At 67.5% G+C, this 14,835-nt stretch overlaps 3 protein-coding genes across 8 annotated transcripts; 1 reads left to right on the forward strand and 2 right to left on the reverse strand.

Moving 5' to 3' along the window:
* Window positions 1–437: 437 nt before the first annotated feature.
* Window positions 438–2,979, reverse strand: RAC3 (Rac family small GTPase 3). 3 transcript variants are annotated; one of them, XM_059149855.1, is made up of 6 exons: window positions 2,825–2,979; window positions 2,268–2,339; window positions 1,919–2,092; window positions 1,672–1,822; window positions 1,121–1,280; window positions 438–956 (listed from the first exon to the last, which is right to left on the reverse strand). In XM_059149855.1, the coding sequence occupies exons 1-6, from the start codon at window positions 2,857–2,859 to the stop codon at window positions 826–828; spliced, it is 723 nt and encodes a 240-aa protein (XP_059005838.1). In that variant the 5' UTR covers window positions 2,860–2,979; the 3' UTR covers window positions 438–825. The 3 variants fall into 3 exon arrangements, with proteins under 3 accessions (XP_059005838.1, XP_059005840.1, XP_059005839.1); XM_059149857.1 differs by having other exon boundaries at window positions 439–956; window positions 1,117–1,280; window positions 1,672–1,734; window positions 1,975–2,092; XM_059149856.1 differs by having other exon boundaries at window positions 449–956; window positions 1,672–1,734; window positions 1,975–2,092; window positions 2,825–2,978.
* Window positions 2,980–3,476: 497 nt separating this feature from the next.
* LRRC45 (leucine rich repeat containing 45) lies at window positions 3,477–11,356 on the reverse strand. 3 transcript variants are annotated; one of them, XM_059149848.1, is made up of 17 exons: window positions 10,719–11,356; window positions 10,154–10,215; window positions 9,679–9,749; window positions 9,218–9,396; window positions 8,831–8,959; window positions 7,739–7,851; window positions 7,349–7,407; window positions 6,968–7,045; window positions 6,560–6,695; window positions 6,387–6,464; window positions 6,176–6,287; window positions 6,010–6,080; window positions 5,544–5,636; window positions 5,189–5,281; window positions 4,535–4,705; window positions 4,322–4,469; window positions 3,477–4,115 (listed from the first exon to the last, which is right to left on the reverse strand). In XM_059149848.1, the coding sequence occupies exons 1-17, from the start codon at window positions 10,936–10,938 to the stop codon at window positions 3,919–3,921; spliced, it is 2,010 nt and encodes a 669-aa protein (XP_059005831.1). In that variant the 5' UTR covers window positions 10,939–11,356; the 3' UTR covers window positions 3,477–3,918. The 3 variants fall into 3 exon arrangements, with proteins under 3 accessions (XP_059005831.1, XP_059005830.1, XP_059005832.1); XM_059149847.1 differs by having other exon boundaries at window positions 4,535–4,708; window positions 10,719–11,355; XM_059149849.1 differs by lacking the exon at window positions 5,189–5,281 and having other exon boundaries at window positions 4,535–4,708.
* A 161-nt stretch (window positions 11,357–11,517) lies between these two features.
* On the forward strand, window positions 11,518–14,768 carry CENPX (centromere protein X). Of its 2 annotated transcripts, XM_059149863.1 has the most exons (5): window positions 11,518–11,646; window positions 13,731–13,782; window positions 13,979–14,032; window positions 14,197–14,285; window positions 14,363–14,768. In XM_059149863.1, the coding sequence occupies exons 1-5, from the start codon at window positions 11,617–11,619 to the stop codon at window positions 14,375–14,377; spliced, it is 240 nt and encodes a 79-aa protein (XP_059005846.1). In that variant the 5' UTR covers window positions 11,518–11,616; the 3' UTR covers window positions 14,378–14,768. The 2 variants fall into 2 exon arrangements, with proteins under 2 accessions (XP_059005846.1, XP_059005845.1); XM_059149862.1 differs by having other exon boundaries at window positions 13,979–14,285.
* Window positions 14,769–14,835: the final 67 nt, after the last annotated feature.

Genomic DNA, 14,835 nt, shown 5'->3' on the forward strand with positions numbered 1-14,835 from the left:
CGGCTGCCTTTCCTCCTGACCGCTGCTCTTCCAGCCCTGGTGGGTGGCGGGGAGCCAGGGGGAGGCCGCCAGCTGCCCGCACAGTCCCGCCAGGGGCTCCGTAGGGCTCAGTGGGCCCTGACTACAGGCTGCCCCTCACCACACCTGGGAGCCGGCTGACTGGAGCCCACCTCAGCCCCCGCCCCCGGGTGCGCCCCTCTCGGAGGCCTCACGTCAGGACAACGGGGGCTTTCTTCACCCCAAGGGGGCTACGTGCCCTTACACCTGCTTTGGTCCAGGTCCCATCGTTTGGGGACTGACACAGCGGAGCAAGGTCTTTTTCTCCTGTTGCCCAGCGTGTAGGGTCAAGTTCACCCCTCCACTCTCTATGGAAGAGGTTAGGGGCAGAGCACCCCAAGCCAGACAGAAGGGTACCCAGACAGACGGGAGATGGTGGAGAACGTTTATTGTATAAAAGAAGTAAGGGCCACCCGATCCTGGGGTGCATGAACAGGCCCCACCCCCCCACCTCCCCCCATCAGGAAGCCCATCCTGGGGCTGCCCTGGACCCGCCCCTGCAGCCTGAGGGAGACCCTGCTCCCTTCCAGCCTCCCGTGGGGTCCAGGTACAGCTGGAGCTGTAACCCCAGAGAGAGGAGACAGAGCAGACAGGACCCCACTGCCCCAGCCCTGTCCCCAGGAGCGGTGGCCTCGTCCCCATGCTTCTTCCCCCTCCCCACCCACGCCACTCCCCCACAGCAGACTCAAGGACACCAGACAGGTCAACACGACAGCAAACCGGGGCCGGGCGGGGCTGCCCCTCCTGAAGCAGCCTCTAGAAGACCCTCTAGAAGACCGTGCACTTCTTCCCCGGCTTTTTCACAGGCGGCGGGCAGAGCACAGCCCGGATGGCCTCGTCAAACACCGTCTTCAGGCCCCGCTGAGTGAGGGCTGAGCACTCCAGGTACTTGACAGAGCCTGAGGGCAGCGGGGGTGGCGGGATGCTGAGGAGCGGAGTCAGTGCGAGGGGGCGGGGGGGAGCACAGCAAGGGAGGGGGGCAGCGCGGGTGGGGGGCCCTCCAGAGCCTGCCTCTGCCCCTTCTCTCCTGCCCCCACCCGAGGGCCCCAGAGTGCCCACTCACCGATCTCGCGGGCCATGGCCAGGCCCTGGGGATAGGTGATCGGTGCCAGCTTCTTGTCCCGCAGACGCTCGATGGTGTCCTTGTCATCACGGAGGTCCAGCTTGGTGCCCACCAGGAGGATGGGCGTGTGGGGGCAGTGGTGTCGCACTTCTGGGTACCACTGTGGGGATGGAGGCTCTGACCCTGACATCCGAGAGCTTCCCCACAGCCATGCCTGCAGGAGGCCATGGCTCCCAGGGGTGCCTTCATCTCAGTCCCTGGACCCACACTGAACCCTTCCTGCTTCAGGAAGCGGCCGTGGGCTTGGTGGGGACATGACCAAGGACAAAAACACTACCTGGAAGTTTGAAGGGCCTATCAGCTCCCCTACCCCGCCTCTGCCCCTCTGTCATGCCCCCTGGTCACCTTCAGACCCAAGCAAAACAGGGATCTCCTCTGCCTCCAAACGACAAGTGACCTGAGGTCTTCAGGCAAGAGGCCCCGCCCCGCCAGGGAAAGCCCTTGGGACCAGCCCCTCTCCCACAGACATGCCCTCCGACTCAATGCCCTACCTTAGCTCGGACATTCTCAAAGGACGCGGGGCTCACCAGAGAGAAACAGATCAGAAAGACATCCTTGGGAGAAAGGGAGAGGGGGGCGCCGGTGGGAGTGGTCACGGACCTCCAAACGGCCCCTGCCCCCTGCACACTCACACAGGAGGACCTCCCGCCCCCTGCACACTCACACAGGAGGACCTCCCGCCCCCTGCACACGCACACAGGAGGACCTCCCGCGCCCTGCACACTCACACAGGAGGACCTCCAGGGCCCCACCCAAGCCACCCAGCAACTGCGGCTGGCCCTGTTGTCACCTACAGTTTGGGGATAGGACAGTGGCCTCAGCCGGTCGTAGTCCTCCTGCCCGGCAGTGTCCCATAGCCCCAGGTTGACCGGCTTCCCGTCCACCATCACATTGGCGGAGTAGTTGTCGAAACTGCCGGGCAGAGCACGACGGTCAGCCCAGGTCCAGGGCTCGCAGGCTGCCCGACCCCGAGCTTTGGCCGCACCCTGGCCCCAGCCCACAAGCCGAGACACCCCCCCCCCAGCCTCCGCCCCGCCAGGGGAGCCCGGCGCCGGCCGGCCGCAGACCCGCCCCCCGGAGCGCTCACACGGTGGGGATGTACTCTCCCGGGAAGGCGTTGGTCGTGTAGCTGATGAGCAGGCAGGTCTTCCCCACGGCGCTGCGGACACAGGGCGAGCCCACGTTGCTCCGGCCGAGCCTCCAGCCCTCTGCCCAGCAGCGGCCGCCCCCTCCCCCGAACCGCAGGCGGAGACCTCCAGCGGGTAGGGCGGGGCGAGCCGGCCCGGAGGCGCCCCCGGCACCCCGGGAGGGTGGGACCCGAGCGGGGCTCAGTCCAGGTGAGAGGCCCGGCCCCACCCACCCGGAGGCCGGGCGGCGGCCCCGCGGCAGCATCAGGTGGGCCGGGGGGTGCAGGCCCGCGCCCGGCGGCCAGTCGGGACCCCGCCCCGGCGCGCCCTCCCGCTCCGGCCCGGCCCCGGGGCGCGCGCGGTAAGGGCGTCGGCGGGAGGGGGTTGGTGAGGGCCGCCCCGCCCGGGCCCGAGCCGGTACCCGCCCCGGTACCCGCCCCGGAGCCGTGCGCTGAGCCCGGGCCGGGTCCCCGGGGCCGCCCCCGCCCGGCCCGCGGCCTCCGCGCCGCGCACTCACCCGTCGCCGACCACCACGCACTTGATGGCCTGCATGGGCGCGGGCCGGGCGGGCGCGGCCGCGAGCCGAGCTGCGGAGAAATGCCCCGCGCCGCAGCGGCCGCGGACCCGAGCCGAGCGCCGAGCCGAGCGGCCGGAGACAGCCGAGCGCCGCCGAGCGCCGGGCGCGGAGACAGCCGAGCGCGGCCGGCGGGGGGCGCGGGGGGCGCGCGCCCGCCCCGAACCCGGCCCTCGCGGTTCCCGGAGAACTCCGCCGAGGGGTGGGGGCGCGGCGACCCCCGGCCAGTCCCCCAAGCCCGGACGGGCTCCCCAGCGTCCCGGGATCCCTGCCGCGCGCCGAGGGGGGAGGGGGCAGCGCGGGCAGGGCCCTCCCGCCCCCACCAGGCTGAGCTGGGGCGGTCCGTGTGCTGTGGCTCCTGCCGGGGAGGGCATGCCCAGGGCTGGCTCTGCCGGAGGGGCTGAGACCCACCCGCGCTCTGGCCAGGAGACTGCAGGTGCCAGCGCTGCCTTGTCCTTCCACCGCCCCCCGCCTCCGTGGGCAGGAGGGAAAGGCCACCCAGATGCACCCCGAGGGTCTGCTTTCCAGGGCTGGAGCAGAGGGTGCCTGGGGCATCGGCGCACAAACGTGGGAAAAAGTACCAACCCAGAACGTATCACAAGTTGCAAAAGTTCTGTATTTCAAGAGACCCAGCGGACGGGGCAGCCGCTGCGCACGGTCAGTTGTAAAAGGGGCCTGTGTGGGCACGTTTCACGGGCCGCCCCGCCAGCGAGAAGGGGCTGCCCCGGAGCAGGGACGACTCTTCCTTGTTTTCTTCCCCCTGCGTGCTTCATGTTCCCGGGACCGGAGGAAGGAAGGACCCTGGGAGGGCCCGGAGGGGTGCCCACTCTAGACATCGAGGCCGGTGGCCCTGGGCTCGCTGAGCCGGGCTCCCCGGTGGTGAGCAGCAGCGGTCCCTACTCACTGATCCCACGAGCCCCGGATCCCAGCGGCAGACTCCCTGCCAGGCTGTTTTAAGAAAGTGACGGGCACGGATGGGACCCACAGACCTCTGGGAGGTGCTGCCCTCCTGCCTCCCCCCAGGCTCCTGCCTCCCTTCACTTCGGGGGGCTCATAGCCCTCAGAGGAGACCCCTGCACGTAAGCCAGGACAGCGTTTTGCAGGAAGCTGGCCCTCTGGACCTCTTCCTCCCGGATCCGAGCGATCTCTGCCTCCTTGAGCCGAAGTTTCTCCCGGAGAGAGGCGTTCTCGCTCTCCCTGTCCAGAAGCGCCTCCCGGTGGTCGCTTGCGGTCACTGCGGGACAGGAAACCGGTGGGGGCGGTGCCGGCTCAGGGCCCACCCTGGACCCCAGGCCATCCGGAGGTGGGCAGAGCAGCCTTGGGGGTGGGGGGCGCTGGATGATGCGGACACTGCCCAGTGACATGGGCACTGCCCAGCGCTGCAGCCTGGCCGCCCGTTGGGTCACCCAGGGAGAACGGGTCCCACCAAGCTCAGCTCACCTTTCAGCCGGCGCTCCAGGGCCGCCACCTTCTCTCTCAGCGCCTCCTGGGCTGCCAGCTCGGCCTGCAGGCGGCCGTTCTGCTCCTGCAGCTCCACCCGGACCCTGCTCACCTCCGCCACCTTCTCTTGGTCCTTGTTGCTCAGTTCCTGCCAGACACGGGGGTGAGAGGGGGCTGGAAGCCAGGGGGTGCGTCCCTCCAGGTCCCGCGTACCTGCTGTAGCTCCTCCAGGCGCCGCCTCAGGCCTTCCACCTGCAGGCCCAGCTGGCTGGCCCGGGCCTGGGCATCGGCCACTGTCTGCCTCTGCTGCAGGCAGGCGCTCTGAGCCTCGTCCCGAGCCTGCGCCAGCAGCCGCAGCTTCTCCTCCAGTTGAGCCAGGCGCTGCTGCTGTTGGCGGGGAGGGGGGCTGGTGAGCAACATGGGGCGGGCCCAAGGCCTGCCTGCTGCTTCCCTGCGTGTGGCCCTGGGCTCACAGGGGTGGGAGGGATCCCCCTGCTCAGCCAGAGGGAGCTTTCATGTGCGACACGGAATGCGTACTCCGAACAGGCTCCACTTGAACGAGGCTCCAGGAGTCCCCCTCTCCTAGGCTGACCATTCTGCCCTCTGGGTCCTGGCTTTGGCCATGCAAAGCCCTTCCCCCATCCCAGGGCTGGTCGTCAGTGGCTCTTTGTAGGGGGCTTGGATGTGATCCTAGACCCGACCTGCTCAGACTCCTGTCTGACCCTGTACCCTTGGGGCTCTTGTCCCTCACCTCCCACTACTGAGCCACAAATCTGGGTCTGGCCTGTGCACTTCAGCCCCTCAGGCCTCGCTCCCAGGCAGGCACCGCAAGCAGCAGGCTCCCGGCTTGCCCGGCCGTGGGCTCACCTCCTCCAGACGGACTTGGTTCTTGGCCTTGATGAGCTCCTCCTCAGCCTGGCCGCGCTCGCTGAGAGCCGCCGCCTTCACCCGGCTCAGCTCCTGCACCACGCACAGTGACCCACTGGGCCTGTCCTGCCCTGGCCAGGGACTCGTCTGGGAGTACCGGGGGTACCCCTGCTCCAGCCTCCCGAGAGCCTCGCTCACTAGGCAGGGTTGCTATGGCTGAGGGATCCCACGCCCCACTGCACTAAGTCCCTCTGGCCTCAGGGCTCTTGGTGGGTGGTCCTAATGGGGTTCTGAGACCACAGAAGGGGTGCCCCAGGGAAGGGCCGGGCCTGGCACCCAGCCAGCACATGCTCACCTCCTCCAGGGATAGGCGCGAGGCCTCCAGCCGCTGTACCCTTTCCTGCATGGTCCTCTCACTCTCTTCCAGGTGACGAGTCATGTGTTCCACCTGCCCAGGTGAGGGGGCAGAGCAGGGCTGAAAGACTAGCTCCCCGGCTAACGTCCCCTCATGGAACCCCCACCCCGTGGCAGGTGGGTCCTGGGGACACTTTCTTCCCGGAGGGGCTGCTCCTTATCGCTTTGTAAGAAACAAGGACGGAGGACACATCCCAGTGCCACACCAGGTGGCAGCCGGCGTTAGCGTGCTTTCTAGAAGCTGGTCGGGAGTTTCTGGGTCTGTCATCTGCTGGGGCTGGCAAAGAACTACCAGCCAGCATCCCAAGGCTGTCAGGGGAGCACAGCCAGGGGTGTGCACAGGGGACAAGGGGACACCATGACACCCTGGACGGACAGCAGGGACCGGTGGTGTCATTAACAAGCACCTCCTTGGCCCGCAGCTGCTCCAAGTCTTCCAAGCTCTGTCGGGACCGTTTCTTCTCCAGTTCCAGACGCTCTGAAAGCCCAGGGGGGAGAGCATGGGTGGGACTCCCCAGGGGCCCTCGCGCTGTCCTCCCCTCTCTGGGCCCTCAGCTGTGGGCGGGTGCCCACCCTCGGCCTGGCTGGCCCGCATCTTCAGCTCCGCCGTCTTGCTGCTCAGCTCCTGCCGGGCCAGGAACAGCTGCTCCTGCCGAGACCTCACCTTCCGCTCCAGCTCGTCCACCTGGGGAGCCGGCACCATGGACGGGCAGCAGCGGCCCCAGCCCCTGCCCGGAGGCCCCTGCCCCCGCCTCCCAGGAGGCCTGGCCCCACCCCCCCATACCTGGTTTCGCAGAAGCAGGTTCTTCTCGTTGGCAGCGGATAAGTCTCTGAGGAGCTTAGACTCCCGCTCTGCCGCCTCCTGCGGGTGACAGGGCACCGGTCACCACCGGTCACCCCGGCCGGCACCGCCTGCCCAGTCGCCCACCCTGTGCCGGCCCACCCCTCCCTGCTCACCTGCTGCTCTAGCCTGTGCTCCTTCGCCTGCTTCTGCGCCAGGCTCTGCTGCTCCTGCTCTGCGGCAGCCAAGAGCTCCCCCAGGCTCTGGGCCTTCTGCTCGGACAGAGCCCGGGCGGCCTCCGCCATCTGCAGCCTGCAGGGAGGGAAAAGCCAGCCCCCGCCCAGCTGCACCTGGAGCCTTGCAAAGGCGCCACTGTTCTCATTCTTGCCAACCACTAGTCAACTCAGCTAGAGCGCGCCTCCTTCAAGAAGCCTTCCGGGATTACTAACCAAGTGGTCTCCCACCTCAACTTTGTACACTGGTGTCTAGGGCTCCTGTGTGTATCACTCTTCTGCCCACGGACAGGTCTCTAAAATGTTCCAGAGCCACCCCTCCCCCACTCCTCTGCCCTCGGCCCCACTTACTTGGCCTTGAGGGCATTGATGACAGAATGTCTCTCATTCAGGGCTTCCTGAAGCTGCTCCACACATGCGGCGGACGCCCTGTAAGCAGAAAGGAAGGCCCGAGAACCCCCACCTCAGAGTGCTGCCAGCACCCCACCCCGGGCTCGGGTACCAGCCGCTGCTTCTCCTGCTTCCACAGCGCTCCAGGTGCAGCCAGGGAGGTTCTCAGTGCCGGCTGCAACCTTCCAGCCAGGGTGCTGGGCAAGCACATGCTACTCTCTCGTCGCTCGGCAGGTGAAGAAGCTCGGGGTCGGTCACCCCGCGAGGCCAGAGTCAGGGCTGAAACCTCAGGCACCCTGCCCTCCCTGAGCTGGAGCTCTGTGACCCTGGGGCTGTACCCACCTGCTGCTCCTGGCCATCTCTTTTCTCTGCTTATCGATCGTCTCCATCAAGTCCAGAAACTGGGGACAGAGCCAGCCAGAGCCCTGTCAGGGCCTGGAACCTGCTTATCACCCCGGTCAAGCAGGACGGAGAGCAGACACCCGCAAAAAGCAGCAGAACAGAAAAGCATTCGCTTTGTCTGGGAGGGGGATAGGGCTCCCACACAGGGAGGCCCACCTGCCCACCCACGCGGCCAGAAGTCAGACCTAAAGACTGCCTCTCAGGCCTGAGTGCTGGCCACTCAGAGAAGCCCTCGGGCGCAGAGGAAGATGGCCACGGCCGGGAACCAAGGCGGGCCCTGCATCCACGCAGCTGGAGAGGCTCTGCGGTCAGGAGCAGTGCTGTCCTCACCTGCCTGGACTTCTCTTCCTGGAGGTGCTGTACCTCCTTGCTGAGCACATGGGCGCGGGCCTGGTTCTCTCGGGAAGTGGTCTGCCGCTCCCGGTTGCGGTCCATGGCTTGCTCTATGGGAAAGAGCCCAGGGATCCACCGAGGGGGCTGCTTAGGCCTCGGGGCGGCCAACAGTTAGCCCAGCCCTGGGCCTGGAAGCCAGTCGTCGGAGAACCCCGTCTGTGGTCTCACCCCGCGAGTCAGACTGCGCTAGGAGGGGAGGGCTTCAGTAGGGGGTAGGAACGGGGCTAACGGTGGGCCCGGGAGCCGCGGAGGCACCTGTGCAGGGGGCATGCACATGGGGAGAGGCGGGGAGACTGCTCAGCTGCCAGACACGGGGATTTTCCTGGGGCATTTGGGCTCCAGCCCGAAGGTCAGAGTCCACTGTTCGACCTCTAAGAAGTGCATGTCGTGCCCAATTCCCGTGTTCTGGAGGGGTTCAGGCAGCATTTGGAGAGGAGCCCGTGAAAAGCTAGGGCACTAGCAGGAGCTAGGGATGACACAGGCCGGGCCAGTCCAGCAGGGTTAGGCTTAGGGTTAGGATTCCAGTCTGAGCTCAGGCCCCGGGGTGGCTGGCACTACCAGCAGGACAGTAACCACGCAGAGCGACACAGTGTTCTATTGGGCTTGGGGCTGAGTTGTCGGGGTCACTGAGGGGAAGGGACCATGGAGCCAGGGCGGCCCCACACCCACACAGCTCCCACGCACAGCCATGAACTCTGGGGCGTGGGGGCAGATGCCAAGAAGCCCCCTTCCAGCTGTGGCTGGGCCACCAAGGCATGGGCATGGCCCTCGGGGCAAGGCCATAAGCCAAGGTGCCTCTGCTTCTTCGTCTGTGCCAGGGGCCCCTGGCGGGGCTGAGGAGGGGTGCACACACTGAGGAGAGCTCAGAGCAGGGCAGGGCAGCTCCGCCGGCTCGCCACGCCACACACCCCCGGCCCCTCCTCCCTCTTCTTCCCGTGTCTGACTGAGGCTGCCTCACGATGCCTGCACACATCCCTGTCCTGAGCCCCGAGCCGCCCCTCCCGCAGTGGCTGGTGGCCCTGCGCGTACCCACGGCTCTGAGGACGTCGCCTGGGATGTTGTTCCCAGCCAGCTCCAGTCTCCACAGGGCTCTGTTGCGGGGCAGAGAGTTCACCAGGGCCCGGCCCCCCAGGAGGCCGATGTTATTCCAGCGCAGGTCTGGAAGGAAACCTGCTGTCACCAGACGGAGCGCCCCTGGACAGAGCCGGGCCCAGCCCGGGATGCTTTCTTTGGGGGAGGGTCCTCCCTGCAGGAGCCCTGCTCACCGGGAACCTCCCCACGACACCTTCCTGCCCCTTTGCTTCCAGAGGACAAAAGCAGCAGCAAGGGAAAGCGGCAGCAGGAAAGCTGAGGGAGCAGAGGCTTGGGCCCCAGACCGCAGGCCTGGCAGAAAAGGCCAGTGCAGGGTGGCCTCACCCAGCTGCTGGAGGCTGGCGTTACAGGTCAGGGCCAAGGCCAGCTCCTCCGCGCCCTTGTGGCTGATCTGGTTGTTACGGAGGTCGAGCTGCCTGAGAGTGCCATTGCCTGCCAGGGCCCTGGAGAAGGCGGCAAAGGCATCTTCCCACGTGCCCAGGTTGTTCCACTCGAGGGTGAGGCTGCAGGAAAGGTGGCCATGAGTTGTGTGGCCCCAAGGAGCACCCTGTGGTCACAGGGACCAGAGGGGAGGTGCAGGCTTCGGGGTCTCAGGCAGAAAGGCTGAAGCCATGTGAGTAACTGATACTTGCCAACTCCCTACTGCTGTACGGGAGACACAGACGACCAGCCTGGAGATGACGCTCTCAGGCTGTAGAATGTGCCCTGAGCTGACCCTGAACCACTCATGGGGGTGGGTGGTGCTGGGGGCGGGCGGAGCGGGCAAGGCCGGGACCACACTTTACCTCTGAATGGACTTGTTCTGTCGGAGAAGTAGTCCCAGAGCCTCAGTGCCCGCAGCTTGGAGGTTATTGCCCTGGGGCAGGAAGAGGCAGGATGGTTAGTTCCGTGTCTTCACAGGCTGGGCTCTAAATGCCATGTCCACCCCCCACAGGGCCCTGGTCAGGCAGCGGATGAGGCCAGGGGGACTGCCCCCGGCACCAGGTGCAACTCCTTTCAGGCCGCAGGGGGCCTCCTGGTGCAGGTTCATTGTCTGTTCACGTGAACAGTCTGGAACTCACACTCCTGACCCAATCACCACCCACCCCATCAAGACCATCAGAAATCCGTGTGGAGCCCTGCGTGCCAAGAGTACTTAGAGACACTGTCTCTGGCCACCATCCAGATTTTCAGGCTGCCGGGACACCCAAATCTACCCCCACCCACTGCACCCCCACCCCCGGTCTCAAGCAGTGCGCCCCCGAGCGCAGACCTGCTCACCTTTAGATCTAGAAACCGCACAATGGTGTTGGCACACAGCCCCTGGAGCAGCAGTGTGGCCCCTGTAAGGCGGTAGGGCTGTCATTCTGTGTCCCTGAGCTCCTCCCTGTGGGCTCCAGCTTGGAGCAGCAACCCAGACATAGGAGAGAGAGGACTGTCCCAGTGGCCCCCAGTGGTCAGGACTCATGCCAGGAATGGGTTGCCCTGCTCACTGCCAGCTTTGAAACGCCTGCTGTCTGTGCTAGGCTCAGAGCCAGGTCACCGGCCGCACGCTCCCCAGCACACGGGGCCTCGGCTAAGTCAGGGGTAGGTAAGGTTTCTCTGTTACAAAGAGAAACTGTCCCCTGCTGCCAGGGGCGCCGCTGCTGGCTTTAAGTACATACAGTGCAGAACAGAAACCTCACAAAGGCAAGGTCTGCGGCGAAGGAAGAGCTCTCTGCCAGAGGCTGCCGAGGAGCGAGGGCCACGCGCACACCAGGGCAAGGCCAGGTGCCAGGCTGCCACCGGCCAGCCGCGGCTCTCGGTCCCCAGGGCCGCCTGCCCCCGCCCGGGCTGGGCTGCCCACCTTCCTCGCTCAGCATGCAGTCGCTCAGGATGAGCTCGGTCAGCAGAGCCTCCTTCTGCAGCAGCTTGCCCAAGGCCCGGCAGGTGTCCACCGTCAGGCTCTGGGTGGCCAGGTCCAGCCGGCCCCGCGGCAGCTCCTGCAGTTTCTGCAGGACAGTCTCCTGGGGCTCGGCCCCGCTCTCCCGGCACAGCCGGCTGTAGCAGTGCCGGAACTCCTCCATGGCACGCTCGCAGGGACGCCCCTCGCCGCGGGCCCGCGGGCGCGGCCAGGCCCCCTCCCTCAGGGCCCCTCCCGTGGGGGCCTACGGCGCCAGGCAGCTCAGGGTGGAGCACGAGGGCCCCGAGGTCCTCAGCAGCCGCGCATCGAGGGACAAACCGAACTGGCTCTCCGGGAGGGAGACCCCATGACGGCGGGGGGCGGTGGTGGGCAGCCGGCCGCTCCCGCAGGGAACCCGGGAGCGGGGCATCCGCCAGGGGCGGGGATGAGGGCCCCTCGCAGCCTGGCTCTCCCGCGGCGGGGCGGGACCCAGGAACCCAGCCCACGCGCCTCGGACCCTGCGCTCCCGCCGCGGGTCCGCGCGGCCGCCGCAAAGCCTCAGTATCCAGGAAGAGCGAGGCGCGCCGGGAAGGGCGGGCGCAAACTGCAACTCCCAGGAGGCTTTGCGTGGGGCGGCGGACGGGAGGGGGAAGGCGCGCGTTTCTCGCTGCGGACCAATAGGGGCGAGGGGGCGGGCTCGCGCTGCGGGGCCCCGCGGGGGCGGGGCCTGGAGGCGGGGCCGCGGAAGGCGCGCTCCGGGCAGATTGGCTGGAGGAACGGGGGCGGGGCTGCGGAGGGCGCGCGGAGGGCGGACTGGCTGGGGGGCCCCCGGGTTTGTGGAGGGCGCGCCGGGGCGACTGTCATGGAAGGAGCTGGCGGCGGCTTCCGGAGGGTGAGAGGGCGGCGGGCGGCGGCGGGGCGGCGGCGGGCGGGGCGGGGGGCGCCGCGACCCGGCCCCACGCAGGACTCCCGTTCCCGGAGTCGCGCCCTCGGCCCTCCGCAGGCGGGGTCCTGCGCCCGAGCCCCCCGAGGCCGAGCCGGCGGCCGGGCTTGCGGCGGGGGGCGGCCCCCGGGACTGGCCGTTGGCGCGGCGCGAGTGGCTGCAGGCGGCTGGCTGGTGGCCGCGCCGCCCGCACGTTCTCCGGCTTCCCTTTGGCCTGCGGCCTCCCGCGGGGCCCTGGGCTCCGCGTCCCGCCCGGGCGGGGCGGAAACTGGCCGCTCTGTGTCCCTTCCTGGGGGGCCGGGGGATCCGCACGGGCCCTCCCGGACACACGGTCACCCGGTTCGGACGTGGATGCAAGTACGCTGCTCCTAGTGGGGAAACTGAGGCAGGGCTGGGTCAGACTCAAGCCGTTCTGCTCCGGAGCCTCACCATTCGCCCTGCCCGGGAGCCCCTGCCTTAGGGAGAGGCGGGGGCTCTGCGTCTCGCCTTGTGCTTCAGGCCTCTCTGCTTTGGCCCCCGGGAGGGCGACTTGGCCGCCACCGGTCAGTGACTGAAAAGGCAAAGGCACTGAGGCCAGGGTGGCCTGGCAGGAAGGTGGTCGCACAAATCCCCCTCCCCCCGTTGTAACTGCTGGAGAGGGGAGCACCGGCAGACCTGGAGAGCCCTGAGTCCCCACCCCAAGGGCTCTGGCCAGAACTGGGGTGATTGATGATTGTTACCCTTGAGCAGAGCTGTCCCAGGTGAGGGCGGGGGGTCAGAGAGGAGCCCAAGGGCCTGCAGACAGCGGGGAGAGGCTGACTGCGTCCCAGGGCCTGTCCTGCCCTCCTCAGCCTGGACTCACTGGCCTGTTTCAGGAACCACCACACACAGCGGGTGCTGGGCTGCCACGGCCCTGAGGGTTATCCTCCCCGGGGTGCAGAGGCAGGGGGGTGCAGAGCCTCAGGGGCCTTCCCCAGCACCTCCTCGGTGGGCAGCGGCAGGACCAGCAGGTGGCACCAGGCTCTCACCGTCTCTGCTGGGAGAGCGAGGCTGCCTCCGCCTGACCCTGTGGCAAGTTCTTACCCTCCTGAGCCTGGGCCCCGTGGCCTCCTCTCCCTGCCCTGCCCCTCTGCTCCGCTCTGGGAGCTGCACTGGGTGAGGCAGCCAAGCCTCCCATGGCTACAGCCGGAGCGTGGCCAGTCCCCAGCTCACCTTCCCCACACGTCACTTCTGGGCTCCTCCTGCCTCCCCCCTGGGGTTGCTGGCTCCTCATTCAGGGCCTCTTTTGGCTGGACCCTGCTCTCTGTAATGTCCCTTGGTCCACCCCCAAGTCCTCACCATCCTTCGATCTTCTGGAAGGTTCTCCTCTGCTCCAGCCACCTGCGCAGCCGCTCTGCTTGGGGGTGTCATGCGTGTCCTTCACGCAGCATGTTCCGAGCGGAGCTCCTGGCCCCCAGAGTCTCTTCCGGCCACACCCCCCAGCTCTACAGAGTGGTGCTGTCCTCTAGAGGCTCCAGCCCCCCACCTGGAGGAGTCGGCTCCGGCTCTGCCCTCCGTCTTCCCACATTCACCCTGAGCGTGATAGGTCTATCACCGGAGCAGCCCAGCCTCTGCTCAGCTCTGAGCTCCCCACAGCGGCCATCCCAGGCCCGCTTGGGGGAGACTCCAGGGAGGGACCTCAAAGGTAGCTGACCTGTGCCTAGAGCAGAGTCTGTCACCAGCCTGGTTGTGCTGGCGGTGTGGACACACCTGCCAAAGGGCCCACTCGGGGAGAGCACCTCAGCCCCAGGGGCGGGAGAGCAAGACCACCTGGGATCCTACAAGGACGGGACCCAGAGAGCAGTGGGTGGGCACCCGGGCTGCCCCCGCTTGTTCCCCACCTGTGTCTGACTTGTGATGCTCCTGGAGGCATCGGGGGATCCTCACTGCCCAGTCCCCTGCCCCAGGAGACGGCCTCTCCAGGATCCAGAACTCAGTGCCCATGGGGGTCTGTGGCAGGTTGGGGAGGTGATGGGCCGCTGACCCCACTGCCCCCCCTCGCCCCCACCCCCCAGGACCTGGTGAGCGAGCTGCTGCGCGCGCACTTCACGGACGGCAAGACCAAAGGTTCGTGACACCAACTGGCGGGCGGGGCCACACCAGGGAGCTGCCAGGCACCCGTGACCCTGCACTGCAGCTCTGGGGCGTGCCGAGGCCTCGGGGAGGGCAGAGGGCCACCTGCGTGAGGCGGGGACAAGTCAGGAGTGAGGAAAGCAGGGAGGGCAGGCCGCTGGTCCCACAACTCACTCCCTCCTCCTCGCAGTGGGCGGGGACGCGCTGTGGCTCATGGCAGAGCTGCTGAAGATCTTCGTCGTGGGTAAGCTGGGGCCCCCAGAAGACGGGCCCCGACACTGCCCCCTTGTGTTTTCTTGGGGGGGGTCCCCACTCCCCTCTGACCCATCCTCCCAGCCGGGGGAAGGCTTAGCTCGGGTTCCGGCCCCGCCCACCTGCCCCCCTCACCACCCTCCCACGTGGTGGCAGAAGCGGCTGTCCGCAGCGCCCGGCAGGCCCAGGCAGAAGACCTCACTCTCGTGGACGTGGACCAGCTGGAGAAGGTGCTGCCTCAGCTGGTAGGTGCCCCAGTGTCCCTGTGTCCCGCCCTCCTGGGAGCAGGGCTGGAGGCTCATGGGTTCTGCTCTCCCCACAGCTCCTGGACTTCTAGGGGCCGCCACCCTCACTGCAGCCTGCTGAGCTGAGGCGAGACCCCACGCCCCATTTCTGCGGCCTCTGGCTTCAGACAGGGAAGGAGATGCTGATGCTGGAGAAGCCCTTCTCCCGCCCCCAAGACTGAATCAGGTCCTGGCAAATGCCCCACTCCTCCTGGTGACCTCCTACTGCTGATCGCCTGGACACAGGAGATGGGGGGGTCGCCGAGGGGACCCAGGGGCGCAGGTGGCTTCCCCCTACACCCACAAGTGTGAGACAAGGCAGGGGCCACGAAGCAGCCGGGGCCCGACGCCCCGCTCTCAGAGCTCCCGTGTGTCCATGTAGCCATCTGACGCCCTCAGAAGCCGCCTCCCTGAGCTATGGATAAACCATCGATGCATATCCTTGGGCACGCCTCTCTGTGGCTGTCACCCAGTCAAGTTGCTTCAAAGCCTCCTGGGCTGCCTCTGTCCA

The sequence above is a fragment of the Mustela lutreola genome, chromosome 15 (assembly GCF_030435805.1).
Source record: "Mustela lutreola isolate mMusLut2 chromosome 15, mMusLut2.pri, whole genome shotgun sequence".
Classification (NCBI taxonomy): domain Eukaryota; kingdom Metazoa; phylum Chordata; class Mammalia; order Carnivora; family Mustelidae; genus Mustela; species Mustela lutreola.

Coding starts and splice junctions, on each gene's coding strand:
- RAC3 (XM_059149855.1), bottom strand. CDS start 2,859: ATGCAGGCCATCAAGTGCGTGGTGGTCGGCGACGG. Junction 2,340..2,824: donor TGCGTGGTGGTCGGCGACGG/GTGAGTGCGCGG, acceptor CTGTGTCCGCAG/CGCCGTGGGGAAGACCTGCC. Junction 2,093..2,267: donor GGAGAGTACATCCCCACCGT/GTGAGCGCTCCG, acceptor TCTGCCCGGCAG/TTTCGACAACTACTCCGCCA.
- LRRC45 (XM_059149847.1), bottom strand. CDS start 10,938: ATGGAGGAGTTCCGGCACTGCTACAGCCGGCTGTGCCGGGAGAGCGGG. Junction 10,216..10,718: donor CTGCATGCTGAGCGAGGAAG/GTGGGCAGCCCA, acceptor ACCGCCTTACAG/GGGCCACACTGCTGCTCCAG. Junction 9,397..9,678: donor CAGAACAAGTCCATTCAGAG/GTAAAGTGTGGT, acceptor CCTTTCCTGCAG/CCTCACCCTCGAGTGGAACA.
- CENPX (XM_059149862.1), top strand. CDS start 11,617: ATGGAAGGAGCTGGCGGCGGCTTCCGGAGG. Junction 11,647..13,730: donor CTGGCGGCGGCTTCCGGAGG/GTGAGAGGGCGG, acceptor CCCACCCCCCAG/GACCTGGTGAGCGAGCTGCT. Junction 13,783..13,978: donor CACGGACGGCAAGACCAAAG/GTTCGTGACACC, acceptor TCCTCCTCGCAG/TGGGCGGGGACGCGCTGTGG.